At 34.9% G+C, this 18,742-nt stretch overlaps 1 protein-coding gene across 2 annotated transcripts in view; it reads right to left on the reverse strand.

Annotated features, from left to right (window-relative positions):
• The window catches only part of NCAM2 (neural cell adhesion molecule 2), a 523,627-nt gene that overhangs the window by 199,209 nt on the left and 305,676 nt on the right, over positions 1 to 18,742 (reverse strand). For both annotated transcript variants that reach the window (XM_043448692.1, XM_043448693.1), the window contains exons 2-4: positions 13,079 to 13,153; positions 9,290 to 9,496; positions 6,967 to 7,110 (exon numbers count right to left, since the gene is read on the reverse strand). In XM_043448692.1, coding sequence (XP_043304627.1) covers positions 6,967 to 7,110; positions 9,290 to 9,496; positions 13,079 to 13,153 — 426 coding nt within the window. The remainder of the gene's footprint in view (positions 1 to 6,966; positions 7,111 to 9,289; positions 9,497 to 13,078; positions 13,154 to 18,742) is intronic.

Consider the following 18,742-nt stretch of genomic DNA (forward strand, 5'->3'; position numbering starts at 1 on the left):
AAACTGCTGTGATATGAAGCCATTCATATTTGGGGTTCATTTTTCATAGCAATTCCTTAAGTCATAGTAGAAGTTTGGGCCTTAAATACAAATAAGGAAATTATTAGACTATATTAAGACAGGTAAGAATGTGGTTATTGATTGTCTAAGAGACAGGTAATGAGAAATGAAAATTCGGAGATTCTGAAGCTGCCTCAAATAGAAAATACCAATTATCAAGCTACATATACATAATTTTCAGTTCAGAAGATTTAAACTTTCCCAAAATATCTATTTCATCTTTCGGTTGACCTTAAGATGACATACAAAAATGTTTATACAGATGCTTTTTCCTGGGAAATTTTCTCACCAAAGAAGAGACTGGAGAGAAAAAAGGCAATCGGCAGGAAATATGACTTATAGTAACGACTGGAGGAACGCAGAACCCCTAAAACTTCATGACATCTTAAAGTAAATTAAAAAAAAAAAAATTCTATTCAAGTGTGTTGCTGGAAATTAGAATGAGAACTATACAAAGTAGATGTTAATGACCCAGACAACCACAATGATGTGCTCACTCACCTCGAGCCAGACATCCTGGAATGTGAAGTCAAGTGGGCCTTAGGAAACATCACTATGAAAAAGCTAGTGAAGGTGAAGGAATTCCAGCTGAGCTATTTCAAATCCTCAAAGATGATGCTGTGAAAGTGCTGCACTCAATATGCCAGCAAATTTGGAAAACTCAGTAGCGGCCACAGGACTGGAAAAGGTCAGTTTTCATTCCAATCTCATAGAAAGGCAATGGCAAAGAATGCTCAAACTACTACACAATTGTACTCATCTCACATACTAGTAAAGTAATGGTCAAAATTTTCCAAGCCAGGCTTCAACAGTACATGAACCATGAACTTCCAGATGTTCAAGCTGGATTTAGAAATAGCAGAGGAACCAGAGATCAAATTGCCAGCATCTGTTTGATCATGGGAAACGCAAGAGAATTTCAGAAAAACATCTACTTCTGCTTCACTGACTATGCTAAAGTTTTTGAGTGTGTGGATCACAATAAACTATGGAAAATTCTTCAAGAAATGGGAATACTAGACCACCTTACCTGGCTCCATAAAAATCTGTATGCAGGTCAAGAAGCAACAGTTAGAACTAGACATGGAACAGTGGACTGGTTCCAAACTGGGAAAGGAGTACAACAAGGCTGCACATTGTCACTGTGCTTATTTAACTTACATGCAGAGTATATCAAGCGAAATGCTGAGGTGGATGAAGCACAGACTAGAATCAAGATTGTGGGAGAAATATTAATAACCTCAGATATGCAGAATGACACCACCCTTATGGCAGAAAGTAATGAGGAACTAAAGAACCTCTTGATGAAAGTGAAAGAGGAGAGTGAAAAAGCTGGTTTACAACTCAACATTCAAAAAACTAAGATCATGGCATCCAGTTCCATCACTTCACACCAAATAGATGGGGGAACAATGGAAACAGTGACAGACTTTATTTCCTTGGGCTCCAAAATCACTGCAGATGGTGACTGCAGCCCTGAAATTGAAAGATGTTTGCTCCTTGGAAGAAAAGCTATGACCAACCTAGACAGCATATTAATAAGCAGAGACATTACTTTGCCAACAAAGGTCCATCTAGTCAAAGCTATGGTTTCTCCAGTAGTCATGTATGGATGTGAGAGTTGAACCATAAAGAAAGCTGAGTGCCATAGAATTGATGCTTTTGAACTGTAGAGTTGGAGAAGACTCTTTGAGAGTCCCTTGGAATGCAATAAGATCAAACCGGTCAATCCTAAAGGAAATCAGTCCTGACTATTCATTGGAAGGACTGATGATGAAGCTAAAGCCCCAATACTTTGACCACCTGATGCAAAAAGCCTACTCGTTAGAAAAGACCCTGATGCTGGGAAAGATTGAAGGCAGGAGGAGGAGGGGATGACAGAGGATGAGATGGTTGGATGACATTACCGACTCGAAGGACGTGAGTCTGAGTAAGCTCTGGAATTTGGTGATGGACAGGGAAGCCTGGCATGCTGCAGTCCATGTGGTCATAAAGAGTCAGACACGACTGAGTGACTGAACTGAACTGAACAAAAGATGTTTGAAGAAAGCACTACTTGAGTCATTCATGCGTAACTGGATATTGGGAGTATTTAACTATTAAAGACGATCTATTTATTTCATTTACAGTCATCCAAACATTCATTATTGCAGAAAGGAAACAAAGGGAATCATAATGCTCAATAAGGTGTCCACTTTATGTTTCTTTAAGCAGGTTATTTTTTACAAGTCCCCTTTTCTTCTCATTCTATATTAACTGAATGGTTTGCCACATCTACTCTTATGCCTTCAATCAATATTTTGATGATTCACAATTTTTCTTCAGACCAGAGGATTCTTGTGATTCCAGAATTGTTTGAGTCATCTAGATATATACACTTAGAAGAGCTTTAAATAATTCAGTTTCAGTATGTGTAAAATGTGGGTATCTCCACCTAAAATTACTCCCATCTCTGTCTTTAGAGGTCTTTACATTGAGCTAGACGCCCAAGGCAAATTCTTTGGATCTTCTTTGATTTCTCCAGTACCCTCAATCTGCATATCCAATTAAACTCATATCCTATCACTTCTCCCTTTATCACTTCTTAGTCTAAAGTTTCCTTTTCCCTCAGCAATTATTTCATTCAGATTTAAACAATTCTCATTGCCTGAAGCTTTGCCTTGAGTCTCATCCAATTCATTTTCCTCACTGAAGCACTAATGTCCTTCTCAATACATATTAGCTCATGTCACTGTCTTAATTAAAACCCTCTAGTGATGTCACCTTTGGATAAATTCTAAAAGCCTCAATAGAGATGTGAAGGCCATGTTGAAATGGCTCAACCTTCTCTTGCAGATTCCTTTTCTATTAGTCTTTATTTACAAATCCTAGTTGTACTTATCTGTTATTATAAGTATTCTAGTTGTGCTTGTTTGTAAAGTTTAGTTATAATGAACTTAATTCAGTTCTGGAACATGCCACTCATGCTTTCCCCTCTGAGGCACTGCATATGGTGTTCTCTCCATTTGAAAAGTCCCCACCAGTCTTTAGCTGGTTAATCCCTTTTCATCTTTAAAGGTTGCTTTTCACTGTGAGCAGGCACTTTGGATCCTTTCCTCTGCCCTAACTGATTCAAGTGCTCTTTCCTATCATCCTCTATCGCTGTACTTTCCTTATCATATACCTCAATAATCATGTTGTCACAATTTATCCACTGATACTTTTACTAGACTATTAACATATTAAGGGCAATAGACTAGTTCATCTTTTTAACTATGAATCACCGTCACTTAGCACAATAGATGAAACATAATAGATGCAAAATAACTGTTGAATGACTTTTTATTAATATACTTGGAGTAGATTTCATATTTTTTTTTCTGAGCAAGATGATTTTATCCATAGCTTTTGATGCAAAAATGGTACTTCGTTAGAAAATGTTCAAAGCATTTAGGAAGTTTCAGAGATAGCTTTCAGAATGGCTAAGATTGAATGGGCAACTCTGATAGCATACCCTTCCATCAGGGTTGACACTAAAAGTCAAGATATTCAACTTTCTAACAAAATGTCACACTATCACTTTACTACCTAAATGCTTGGATTCTCTAACATATGGATTTATTTTAATAAACAACATGGAACACCTTCACTTCAAGTAGTCTGTGGGAGTATTACTTCTGCATATTTGTCAAACAGCTGCTATCAAAAGCATGGTTAATAGATCAACATTTCCAAACCTTCATTGTTTCATATGGAGCCTTTAAACTTTATTCCTGTGCCATATTAAGGCTTCAGAAAGTTATCTGGACTTTAGAATAATAATTGCATTATTCTAAATCCCCATATATATTCCATTTGTGATTATAAACCTAAATTTATTTCATTACTTTTAATAAAAGAATCATACACATATAAAAATCTGAAGAATATTACTTCTTATAAATTCACTATAAATGTAAAAATCATTCAATAATGAAGTATGTGGCAAGTTTCTTAAATATTAAAAGATTATAAAAGTTTGTCCATCTTCACAATTCCCCTACATCCTTTATATCCCAAAGTAAAAACCAATTTTACAACTTAAAAAAAAAAATTGTACATTGCTTTCCATGAAACTCAGTGTTAAGTTTCTATGTTTAACTCATTCCTAAGAAATAACAACTCAATGAGAAGGAACAAGAAAAGCAGACATTATTTACTGAGTATCTGATACAAAGTTAAGTATTTCTTCATTCACTTAACAAATATTTACATGTCTGTTTTATTTAAAATTCTAAACATTGTTCAAAATGCATATAATAGGTGAGATATATATACATATATATATATATGTATATATGCATATATATATATGCATGTATATACTCATGGACCATAGAGAAGGTTGGGCACCAAAGAATTGATGCTTTCTAAGTGTGGTGCTGGAGAAGACTCTTGAGAGTCCCCTGGAGAGTAAGGAGATCCAACCAGTCAATCCTACAAGAAATCAACCCTGAATATTCATTAGAAGGACTGACGCTAAAGCAGAAGCTCCAATACTTTGGCCACCTGAAGCAGAGAGGCAACTCATTGGAAAAGACCCTGATGCTGGGAAAGACTGAAGGCAGGAGGAGAAGGGGACAACAGAGGATGAGATGGTTGCATGGCATCACTGACTCAATGGACATGAGTTTCTGCAAAACTCTGGGATAGAGTGAAGGACAGGGAAGTCTGGCATGTTGCAGTCCATGATGTTAAAAAGAATCAGACACGACTTAATGACTGAATAACAATGGTGGCTGATTCACATTGTATGTAAGGCAGAAACCAACATAACGTAAAGTTATTACCCTCCAATTAAAAACTACTTCAAAAATTTTAAAAAAGGATATGATAATTCATTATTTAAGATTAAGAATATGAATTAGGTACAGAGCACATAGAAAAGCTATTCAAAGCTTTCAGTTCGTCAGTTCAGTTCCTCAATCCTGTCCGACTCTTTGCAATCCCAGGGACTGTAGCACACCAGGCCTCCCTGTCCATCACCAAGAGCCTATTCAAACTCATGTCCATCACGTAGGTGATGCCATCCAACCATCTCATCCTCTGTTGTTCCCTTCTCCTACCATCTTCAATCTTTCCCAGCATCAGGGTCTTTTCTAATGAGTTGGTTCTTTGCATCAGGTGGCCAAAGTATTGGAATTTCAGCTTCAGCATCAGTCCTTCCAATGAATATTCAGGACTGGTTTCCTTTAGGATTGACTGGTTGTATCTCCTTGCAGTCCAACAGACTCTCAAGAGTCTTCTCCAACACCACAGTTCAAAAGCCAAGGAAAGTGTAGAGCCATGATGGAATTCCAGCCTCACATCATTTCATCATGGAGTACTGGGAAAATGTATAAGCATAGCATAGAAGCATCAGCCCTCCATCAGTAGTATACTTGACCATCAATCTTTGCTCTGAGGCTTTTCTTTTATGTGTATTACAAAAAAAACCTCATTTTCAAAACCTTTTATAATTAAAATGTACCATATAAAAATATGTACACTTGAAGCCTAAGATTAAGTAATCTGAAAATGTTTAGATATTCTCATTTAACTGCTATAAAAGTATTGCTTTCTTTATTATTGAGGGGAAAAATGCAGAAAATATACAGTTTACTCATGCAATTTCATTAGTAAAATCTAAAACAGTTATCTGAAAATAAAGATATGTCTCATTGACTTACGACAATAGAAAAAACAGTTTTAGTCAGTAACAAGCAGTGAAAATGTCACATCCAGAAAAATTTTCTAAAATTAAAAAATAAAATTGACTATAGTGATCATGAAATATTCTCTGTACATATTCAAAAACAGAAACTATCTAGTTTCTCTCCTTTATGCTGTAGAAGTTTCGTTTCTTAGAAACATAAAACAAAATCATCCAAGATAGTAAGTACTGAATATTTTAAAAGATTCAATTATTTTGTACCTCTGCAATGCAGGTGCAATGAAAAATATTCTAAATTGAAAATACTCCCAATTCACAATGGTAAAATAGCATAATGTAAGCAAATTATGCATTCAATTTCAGATGTCATACTATTCTGGAGTTTTAGCTCGGTCTGAATCAAAATCATGAAGACAATTGGAATGAATGTACTTTTCTTACAATTATCCACATGCATCTTACTATAATATTTAAAATATGTAGGTATCTTTGAAAGAACAGTGCCAGAAAAACTAATAGGGCCCATTGAGATATATTTTCAGCTTACATATAATAAGCCTGTGGGATCAAGTCTGAATTATAAAATGTAGAATTTCAGTAGATCAGGATAGATTCCTTTATTTATTCAGTACCCTTAAACTTGGCCTTTCCTGGTGGCTCAGATGGTAAAGAATCTGCCTGAAATGTAGGAGACCCCTGTTCAATTGAGGAAGATCCTCACCCAGGGAATGGCAACCCACTATCTATTATTCTTGCCTGGAGAATTCCATGGATGGAGAAGCCTAGCAGGCTACAGTCCATGGGTCACAAAGAGTTGGACACAACTGAGTGACTATCACTTTCACATTCTTGAACTGTTTGTATGTAAATTTTTCTCGACTAGAGCAGGGGTCAGGAAACTTTTTCTGTCATCTCCAGAAAGTAACTATTGTAGGCCAAACCATCTGTGTCTGTTGCACAGTTGCTCAACTTTGTTCCAAGGTAGCCATAGACCATATGTAACAACTGGGTTTGTCTGCATCTCCATAACACCTTAATAAAATAGCAGAGGGGCTGAATTGAGCCTAGGGCCACAGTTTGCCAACCCCTAGTTTAGAGCTCTGATGTTCCCGAAACAGTTGTTTGATACTTGGGGTCAATCCAATTGCTATATTTACTCAGGCAGATTCAGTCTTCTTAAAGAAAATTGCAATATTGTTAGAACATATAACTTAGGGAGTTACCAAAATACTAACTGTCGGATATAGCGGTGACTTCCTCATTATGATACAACCAGCTGACGACAGGTGCGGGTGAGCTGCTGACTCGGCAAACCACTTCTGCATTCTCCCCTTGTTTGAACTCTTGAGGGGATACCACTTCTCTGAAAGTGAGTTTTTCTGTATAAGAAATTAAAACAAACCGAAGAAGTATTATTGCTCATTCCCCTCAATAACATATTTCAGAACCCTTGTTTATGGGTGCTGTAATAAAATAATTAGGTAAATATAGATCGTTTAAAACTTTACCAGACCATCTAATTCTCCTACCTGATAAATCCCCGCCTCACTGAGAATAAAATCCAAAGTCTTTACAGTGCTATACAAGGTCCTATATGAACTGGAGTCTATCTCACAGTTTTTGATCCCGATTTTTCTTCTCTCCTCCTAATCTCTATACTCCAGGCAGTTCCTTGACACTCCAGATTTGTTCTCATTCTGGGGCATTTGCACTCTCTTAAATTTCATCACATTTTTGCCCAGTCTCCACATGCAAAAGAGTCATCACCCTCTATTTCTAAACTACTTAATTTCTTCCCTATAGGACTCTATAGCATATATATCTAGAATTTATACATTAGTTTTATCTTACTTTTTGTCTTCCATTTCTACCTATTAAAATGTTAGCAACAAGTGGTCAATGACATTTTCGGTTTTAGTTACTAATGAGTCTTTAGGAGATAGAATATTGTCTGCTGTATAGTAGACATCCATAAGTGTATCAAATGAATGCACAGATGTGGATATTTATGTTTAATGAGAAATTTTCACAAAAGTAATTCACTGTTCTTGCTAAGAAAAAAAAAATTACCTTTACAAATAAACCACCAGGAATATTCCTTTGCATCATTTCAAATGACACTTCTTTCCAGATACTAGTCTATGAAATGAGGTTTTTCAATTTAGTTTTTTGTAATTAATGAAACTAGTACAGCAAATGGGCATATCAAGAAGTAAAACATCCTTCTTTGAGGAGTTTAGAAACTAAGAGGAGGGAAAAAAGGTCAAATCAGGACAAATGAGGACAACAACAGATTGTCGTTCCAATGACAATGTTCCAACAGACTGTCATCATCTTAAGAGGGAGTATTGCTATAACACTCTTTTGACTCTTCTTTCAACACAGCTGTAAGGAAGACATGACTTACAAGCATTCTAAAACTTTTATAGTTTTTCACTGGTATAAATGCTAACTACCACAAATTAATTGCAAGGTAATATTTTAGGCACATTGTGCATGAATTAATGTAGTCTTCAAAGCGACTCTACATATGATGTAAGTACTACTATTATATCCATTTTATAAATGGAAATTGAAAACAGAGAGGGTACCCAGTTGCTCAGGACCACAGAAGTAAGTGATGGAACCTGGTTTCAAAACCAGGGAATGAATGAGCTTCAGTTTTCCTAAATAGGTTAAGGATTCCTAAAAGTAGGAATGAGGAATTAATCAATTTCAAGTCATAAAATGAACTGTAAGTGTAGAAAACCTTGTTAATGAAAATACCTGGAGCTAAGAAGCTGGTTAGAAATTATTCTTCTTTATATGAGTTTTCAACTTTTTCTCTCTCAAAAGTCTGTCAATTGATCCTTCCCCAGTTCTCATTCTAGACTGGTCACTGCTGTCACACAGGTAATTTTCTCTAGTCATGGGCTTTTAAAGTGAAAAAAGCATTCCCAATAAGTTCAGTAACACTAAATGATCTGTTATCTATTACCCAACAGATTCTTAATGGCATCAGAAAACTCAAACATTTTCATCTATATTATTTACCCAATAGAATTGGCTCCATCTATATATTTATAACCCACTGTAACCTATTATCTATCTTATTTTAGAGATGTACTATGGTAAAATATAAATAAGCTGATATCTGTAAAAGTCTTATTATTACATTGTCCAGCACAAAGTTAGGAGAAGGCAATGGCACCCCACTCCAGTACTCTTGCCTGGAAAATCCCATGGACGGAGGAGCCTGGTAGGCTGCAGTTCATGGGGTCGCTGAGAGTTGGACACAACTGAGCGACTTCACTTTCACTTCTCACTTTCATGCATTGGAGAAGGAAATGGCAACCCACTCCAGTGTTCTTGCCTGGAGAATCCCAGGAACAGGGGAGCCTGGTGGGCTGCCATCTATGGGGTCGCACAGAGTTGGACATGACTGGAGTGACTTAGCAGGAGCAGCAGCACAAAGTTAGTTCTCAATGAGTACTAGCTTCTATTGTTAAGTGCATTTGAATTTGAATTTTTTATAAGAATGTATAATTTCAATCAATAAAACATAAATACATGACTTACGGTAAATTTCCAAAACGACTGTAGCTTCTTGTGTCTGTCCTTTGGCATCTGTTGCTTGGCAACGATATATCCCTGCATCTTCTATATTTGCATTGTAGATGGTTAATCTTGATCTAATACCTTCCTTTTGCACTGATACCCTCTGTGTTGAAATTATCTTCTCCCCTTGAGGATTATACCAATCTATACTCTCAGGTTCACCAATTGCTGCAGAGAGCCATAGAAAAGAAATGTTTGAAAATATGTTTCAAGTGTTTGTTTTGATATTGGCATTTACTATTATGTAACAAGTTTAACAATTTAGAAAAAAATGTAAACAGAAGACTGAAAATCTGAAAATCTTACAAAATTGAAAGTAAACACAAATGCTAGCACACATGTTCATCCTTATTTATCCAACACTGAGGATTAAATCTAGTCTGAGTAAGGAAAATCCATAGCAAATGGGTTTTCCAGTATGGCATTTAAGCTATGATAGAGTAAACTTTGGGGGTTCCCAGATGGCTCAGTGCTAAAGAATCCACCTGCAATGCAGGAGTCGAGGGTTCAATCTCTGGGTCAGGAAGATTCCCTGGAAGAGGGCATGGCAACCCACTCCAGTATTCTTGCCTGGAGAATCCCACGGACAGAGAAGCCTGGCAGGCTACAGTCCATAGGGTTGCAAACAGGCGGACACTACTGAAGCGACTTAGCATGTACGTAGTGTAAACTTTACCACAGTGATCTATGGATTATTATTATTATACCTAAGTACTGAAATTGGTTTGGCAAATGAGTCCAAAATGCATTCCACTTGATAGACATGTGTGTGCCTATTTGCGTCTGACTGTTTAAGACCCCATGGACTGTAGCCCACCAGGCTCCTCTGTCTATGGTATTTCCCAGGCAAGAATAATGGAGTGGGTTGCCATTTCCTTCTCCAGGGGTCCTTCCCAACCCAGTAACTGAACCCGCATCTCCTGTGTCTCCTTCATTGGCAGGCGGATTGTTTACCCACTGAGCCATCTCCAGTAGACATAATCTAAATTGAAACACGATTATGCACATACTTTCATATGCTCAATTCTTTCTGATAGAGTCAGGAAATAGCACTTTCCCCACCATACAGCAGAGCTCATAAAAATGTAAATCTTCTATAAAATAAACTTTGGCTTTTGTTAACAGAATTTTGAATTAATCTCTCAAGTTGTTAAACTTGTATAGATAAGGCCAATGACTATTTTTCAAATGAATCCCTAATCTTCTCTTTTCCCAGCTGAAATGAGTAGTTTCATCAGTTGATTCTAAAACTGTTAACTATTTAATCATATGATAATTAGAATGTATTGAAACGATACTTATGGTGGTAGGCAATTACAGCCAAATCATTACAGGGTAAACATTTATTTAAGTTTTCCAATTCAGAATCTAGGTTATTATCCTCTTCGTAAAAGCTGGAGCTTCCCATGTTTACTTTTAGACACCAAAAGGATGTATTTCACCTAATTGCTTGTGAGATAATTTGTGGAAGCAGCATGCACTATTAACTCAAAAGTATTGGGGAAAAATGCATAAAGTTAACTAACATCTTTTGGGAACTTTTTGAAGAAAATTGTTCCCTCTCATTCTCTTTTTCCCCAACAAATGGCTTTAGAAACAAATTATCTTCCTTCCTATATCTAAAATTAGACATGATGAAGAAAAAAGTATGAAAGAATTTTAGTTAACTCGTGAATGATCTTAGTTATGTTGTATTTAGTTTTTCTAAACAGAACCATAAAAACGTAGTAGTTACAGGGTAACTCATTTGGGGGAGGTATTTGTTTTAATTCCCTCTTCTTCCATCACGAAGTTACAGAGGAATCATTTAAATGTGCATTACTTTAAATTTGAGAAATACAAAATCCTCATTTTATACAGTAAATTATATAGGATATATCTGTGAAATATTTTGGACATTTTCATTCTTAATGATACGGAAAAAAATTCATTATCGTGGAGAGTTTATTCTGGATTTTCATAGCACAATCATAATTCTTTCTTTTTAGGGCAAATCTGATAAATAGTAATTTCCAATAAAAATGTCCTACACAGGACCCCTGCATAGCGTACCACCTAGGCTACCTCTCCACAGAGACCCAGTGATTCACACCTACCCTCAAACCTTTTAAAGGACCAGCTCACCCCACCTCAGACAGCAAGCAAGGAAACCTGTCACTCGTTTTCATATGCTAGTATGTAGCAGAACTCGGGATAAAGCCCTGTCTGAATTTCTCATCTGGCCTCTTACCAATTTCTACTGATTAAAGAGTCAAAAACCCAGTTCTGTAACATGACCACCTTCTAGTTCAATCTGAATACATACTTATTATATTGAGTTTTAGATGTCTCAGTTCAGGAAATTTTAGAAGCATATCAACATATCACCACTGTGATAGAAAAATATATACAAGTGTTCTGATTTGTATAGGTTTCCCACATATTCATTTTCAGATTTTTGCTTTACTACTGTATTTAAGATAAATAAGGCTTCTTCCAGGACAACAGTACAACTCTTGGTTAATTGTCTTTATATAAAAGGAAAAAGAACACTTTATTATTTTGCCTATTACTAAGAGCCAAACAGTACCACTAGATGATGTTAATTCATATTCTTAAATTATGTGTTAATTTAATCTATGAATTATCTACAGAGGTAATACATCATATATATATTATAAAGATAATGCAAATCCGAGAATATAGTACAATTTGATTTTATTTTCAAATTCATTTTTTTAAACAATTTCCTTTTTCTGTGATTTTGTGATACAGTTGAGCTGGTTGTGTGCATGTGTGCAATTGTGCATATAAAGTATGGATAAAGGTTAGAAACAAAGAGTTATATTTTTATGCCAAAGCTGTGCTGACATTAAAAAAAGTACTGAACTAATCTTTCCCCTGCTCTCTGTCTTCCCATTTGCAAATGTACAACAACACGCATCAACAGACCTATCAATTCAGACCTTTAAGAAGGCAAATATATGAAGAATCATGGCCTTTATTTTAGAGGTTCATATGATTTGATATGATTTTTAGATACATTGTTATAATTGTTTCTCTTTTTATTAGTTGCAGTAATGATTTACATAAGTCATGCTATTCTCAAGACAACTTTTATAATGCATTTTATGTCAGAAATACGTATTTAATCTAGTTTCGAATTGCTAAAGTATAATCATGAAAGAAAACAATTTTAAAATATATTAAAACAAGTTGACACTAAATGAATATTTTAAAACTTTATATATGAAGTCCTTTATGCATGAAAATTAATATTATGAATGTAAATAGCAGTAGAATGTGTTCATTTGTGAGTTTTACATATTGAATAAAAATTTGTTGCTTAGGTAGAACCATATAATGTCCCATAGGCATTATGATATATGATATTTCTAAATAAAATGATTCAATTATAACATAAATTTATTCTAATTTACTATTTAGAGGGAAATATTTAAATTTATTTAAAAGTTATCATTCTTACATTGTATTTTCTAAGTTGTCTTCAAAATAAATAATCTAGTTTGTTTGACAGTCAAGATTAGTAACTGGAAAGTAATAAATAAAATTCATATGCTTTATATGCAAAATGAAAAAAAAATATGTGAAATGAGCTTATTAACACTTTTCCAATCATTATAAGTCCAATGATAATATACAGTTTTATTTCTAGAGAACTGATATTTTAGCTATGAAATTACTCATTATATTATATAACTAACTGAAGAATGAAATAAGCTATCTGAAAATATTTGTAGAGATACATACCTGTACATGTGAAGAATTTAGATTCACCCACACTAAGCTCTACTTTGCTAAGTGAAATTGTCACTTGAAGAAGAGCTGAAAGAAAATATTTGAGTAAAATTAATTTTGCTTTTAAACATGAATGCTAAAATATTAACACATCGTGTCTATATCACACGATCTAAACAGCAATTATTTATCCTCTTATGCTTTTATTACCTATAAAGAGAAATGAAAGTTTTACAAAATACAATCTAACAAATTATATACATTATATCATTATGCACTTTACAACCAGGGTGTATTCAAAAAGATGTATTCAAGCTCTGTTGAAATTTTGAGAAAATTCATACTCAGACAACTGTTCCATATTCACAGGCTAGGCCTTATGTGTGCTACCAGATTGGGCAACAGCTACTGAAAATTTTTGCTCAAAATTTGGAAACTTGCTTAAAAAGAGTACATCCTACACTACTATTACAATAATTAAAACTTTAAGTTAAGTACTTTTTGACTAACTACTAAAATATTTCTATGAAAGAAGACAAACATGCGGAAGAGAGGGTGTATTACATAAAGAGAGGGGAATAAACTTTTTCTTTTTTTTTTTCCACAAAATAAATAAGTTAATTGAAATAACCAGAGCAATAGCAATAAAATAGAGAAGATATTCAAAAAGTTTATTGTCAGATTTGGAATAAAACAGGTGAATTTTCTAACATCAGAAGATAATTAAAATTATGCTTTAACATAAATTAAAAGATTTATATTTCTAATAATATGATACACAAGACAGTGTGACCATGCCCTAAAACACTGTTCCACCATTCTTTGCTCCCAGAAATGCATAGCTAACCGTTTCAGAAAAAATAACTGACTCCAAAAAGACCCTGATGCTGGGAAAGATTGAAGGCAGGAGAAGCGGGTGCAGGGGATGAGATGGCTGGATGGCATCACTGACTGGATGGACATGAGTTTGGACAAGCTCCAGCAGTTGGTGATGGACAGGGAAGCCTAGTGTGCTACAGTCCATGGGGTCCTAAAGAGTCAGACACGACTGAGCGACTGAACTGAACTGAACTGAACCTTTTCAGGAAAGTAATGGTGCTTCAGGGGAAAAAAAAAAAAGAAAAATCTGAAAATTAGCGTACAAGCCTACATTGGGAATTTGTGGATCACAGTAACTGAAAGGCTCAAAGATTGCAGAGGATGGATTCAAGTTTGCTGAGAAGAGGGGATGCTAAAGACCATCACCAAACACTGGACCAGAATAAGATTCACCCTTAGTGTTAAGAAGGGTATAGAATAAATTAGCCCACTGGCAAAAGGGAATGACAAGGATAGTTGGCTCTTCCGGCCTGTATAAAGGAAAAATGTTTCTCCTTAAAGAGGTTAACCATGGTTCTACCGTATCCTAGATTTGGAATTTTGAAACTGTAAATATATGTTCTTTGGGAAACCCCAAGCTGAAAATAAACTTATAAAGCTATTTCACATGTAGTGCTCACAGCTACATGGCAGAAGCAAACACAAAATCCCTTCATAATCGGTCCCGACTACACAAGATTTTCATAAATGGACCTCTATTCAACCTTAATTCAAACTATGACATTAAAAAATACATGGTGAAATAAGGTACTGTGAGCATGAATTAGTTGAAATAACCTAGAAGAGAAATATACCCATGAAATTTCAAAAAAATAAATTAGACTAAGGATGTAACTAACATACCTATGTTGACAATATTTAAAGAAATAAAATGTGAAATCAAAAATATGAGAAAGGGAGAAAATATTTATCAACCAAAACTTGTCATACATGTTATTTAAACTCTTTAAAATAATTCCTTGTACGTTCCATACTTGATTGATGAATCCTTTTTCTGGAAACCTCCCTGAGAAATAGGATGGGCTACATAGCTCTCTTCTCTCCTGTCAGTCTTGGTCCTTTTTTATTAATAATTTCATCAATACTCAGAGAGTACTTATATGATAGGGGCTCAAAAAGTGTTCTAGTAAGTCTAATATTTCAGAGAGAAGCATGTTAAGAAGAACGAAGAATTAGAATAGGAAGAAAATTAGAAGAACCAAGGAAGTGTGTTAGTCATTCAGTCAAGTCTGACTCTTTGTGACCCTGTGAACTGTAGCTGGCCAGGTTCCTCTGTCCATGGGATTTCCCAGGCAAGTATACTGGAGTGGCATTTCCTTCCTCAAGGGATCTTTTGGACCCACTGTTCGAACACAGGTCTCCCGCATTGCAGGTGGATACTCTACTGTCTGAGCAACCAGATAAGCCCCGAATGAAGGAACAAGAGAGTATCTATTATAAACATTGTCAATTCTAGTGAGAATTGACAGAAGAGGACTTTTTCTTTGGAGAAGTAACTAATCCCCAATGGGGACAATAGAATCAAACTGTAGACAAAGTCAAGGAATTTGAGATTGGCCTCTTAAGAAATTATATCTGTAGAGATGTGTAGAGTTTGAGGGGATCCACAATTCTGGACATGGGACTTTACAAACTGGGAAAGGTTTACTCATACTTATGGACAGAGGGACAGACGCAGAAAAGAGGTGATATGGTTGGAAGAAAGAAGGGAATTGTGATTTTTCTCATTCTCTTTTCACTACTTATACTTTCTCCTTTAAGATATCATCTGATTTCATGACATCAATTGCCTTTTCTCTTTGGTTCTCCAGTCTATGCTTGCCCATAGTTGAATCCTACAATTTCTAATTCTCAACTCACGTTCAGTTGAATAGCATATTTTAATTTCAAATTCTCCATGTTCAAAATGAACACTTAACCCTTGCATCAAAAATTGCTAACTCTTTACTATTCAGTTTTTGGTCATCACCAATCAATTGTAAAGTCCTGGATATATAACTTCTGAAATATTACTTGTATGCATTTTTGTTTATTTCCAACACTGTTTTCCTAATACATGCACTCACTTATTTGTAACCTGAGATATTTCTTCTAAGCTGAGAGAGTGATGTATCAAATTCTGTATTTCTTTTTCTTACTTATGTCTTTTCAATGTTTCTTCCCATGAGAATATTTCTCAGGTTGCTGCAAGCGTACATTTCAAAAACTGTTTAATTTCACCTGCCTACTCAAAAATCTCCAAAGTGCATTTGTTTTATTCAGTTAATAAGTTATCATGTACATTTTAATGGAAAGAAAACTAACTTTTCCAAGTTTATTTCCAATTGTTCCTTAATACTTTTGCAGCTGTAGACAACTACAATTAATCATCCTCCACTTCCCCACTGACTCACACTTACTCACCAGTGTGCTTTTGTGCAAACTATTTCCTTTGCCATCTCCCTTTCTCTAATCCTCCACATGGCTGGCTATATTCTATCTTCAAAATAAAACTAAAATATCAATAACTTTTCAAAATATTCTTGGATAGTTCCATTTATAACATCAACAAATAAATGTCTTTGATCCCGAGGCATGTTCACTAAATAAGTGAAATATATATTGTTGATAATGATATTCACTTCTCTAGTATGTGTGTTAATTGCTCAGTTGTGTCTGACTCTTTGTGACCTCAACGATTGTAGCCAGCCAGGCTCCTCTGTCCATGGAAGAATACTGGATTGGGTTGCCATTTCCTCCTCCAGGGGATCTTCCCAACCCAGGGATCAAACCCCCATCTCCTGTGTCTCTTGCATTGCAGGAAGATTCTTTACCGACTGAGCCATCAAGGAACCCTTCTCTACTATATTTAAATGCAAATTTCTAGAAGGGAAAGCTCATCACCCTCACTTCTATTTCTCCTAAACTGATAATGTATATAAATGCAAAGCAGAATAATGAAAAAACACTTTACCAAGAGTTTATCATACACTGGGTACAGAACACAGACAGTACTGGCAATATAAAATTTTGGAATCACTTCACCGACTTAAATTCAGTTTAAAGATAGAACTTTTGAGAAATGTCTGTCAATTATTACTTAAGCAATTCCCAGTTTGACCTTTGGAGTTTACAGAAAAGACAAAACTTGAAAGATGCAGCCATTTTAAAAGTCAAACACATGCAGGCATTTTAAAAGTTCTGAACAATTTTACACAGATTTGCTAATGGGTATAATAAATAACATATTCATTGCAATAAAATGAAATTAATCTTGAAATTGATTACTTAATTTATATTAAAACACTTGGTTAATTTTCACTCCATACAAACTATCAATTCATCCATTACTCAAGACCATATTTTTATGGACATTTTGGTGACTGGGCACATAGGCTATAAATCAGGGATTAAAAGTATATAATAAAAAGACAACACATAATTCTCTAGTTTAATACATATCTAATACATCTCTAGTTTAATATGTTTCCCAAAGGCTAGATTTACTCTAATTGACCCCCACAGATACATTAAAACATGTGCAGACTAGGAATAAACTTGAAGAACTAAAATTTAAGGTCATGCCTTAATCATCGCTCTAGAGATTTAATATCATTTTTGGTGACCATTATTGACCGATGGTTACCTCCCCCAGAGGAAGATACATATGGTATAAAATGAACTCTCCCAGAGTCTTTGCACCTAAATGCCAGAAGAAAATGAAATAATCTTCTAATGACAATGTTGTGTTGAGAGAAAATTGGGCAGGATTGATATATTTATATCTATCCAGTTAACTTTGCCTTCGTTTCTGATATTTCAATTTAGGCACTAAAAATAAATAAATAAATAGTGAGAGTGGACAGTGAAATGGGGCCTTTATGTCATTAAAAAATATATATATATATATAAAATATTTAAAATTTAAATATCTGTTTAGAGTTGGGTGAAATTTGAGTAATAAAATGGCATTCACTGATGCTGAAAAATCCAATCTTGATATTTTACTCTTATTATGTATTGGGAATAGATGTAATACCTTTGAAGAAACTGAGAAGGATATAATGTCACATAGATTGATTCACTTGACATAAGCAACATTATTGATTAAATGATAGAATTACTTAAAAACCAATCAATCAATCATAATTTTGTATTAAAATTGGTATTGGATAGTCAAAATGCCAGTATCTTCACATGAGAGTCTCATTTATTTATTTATTTATTTTTTCATTTATTTATATTAGTTGGAGGCTAATTACTTTACAATATTGTAGTGGTTTTTGCCATACATTGACATGAATCAGCCATGGATTTACATGTGTTCCCCATCCTGAACCCCCCTCCCACCTCCCTCCCCACCCTATCCCTCTGGGTCTTCCCAGTGCACCAGCCCCAAGCACTTGTCTCATGCATCCAACCTGGACTGGTGATCTGTTTCACACTTGATAATATACGTGTTTTGATGCTGTTCTCTCAGACCATCCCACCCTCACCTTCTCCCATAGGGTCCAAAAGATACCAATACAGTATACTAACACATATATATGGAATTTAGAAAGATGGTAACGATAATCCTGTGTGCAAGACAGAAAAAAAGACACAGATGTATAGAGAATCTTATTTAAAGTAAGAAAACATTTTACACTCACAGCCTGAAGAATGCATTCATGATAAATATGTCTTTTTTGAACTACCCTCAAATAAAGAAATGCAGTACTATCTTAAATGTAGAATTGGGTAAACTAAAATTATTTACCAAAATCAGTAAGTATTTATTGAATACATGCATCTTGAAAATCACTCTTTTAAGATGCT

The sequence above is a fragment of the Cervus canadensis genome, chromosome 27 (genome assembly GCF_019320065.1).
Source record: "Cervus canadensis isolate Bull #8, Minnesota chromosome 27, ASM1932006v1, whole genome shotgun sequence".
Lineage (NCBI taxonomy): Eukaryota > Metazoa > Chordata > Mammalia > Artiodactyla > Cervidae > Cervus > Cervus canadensis.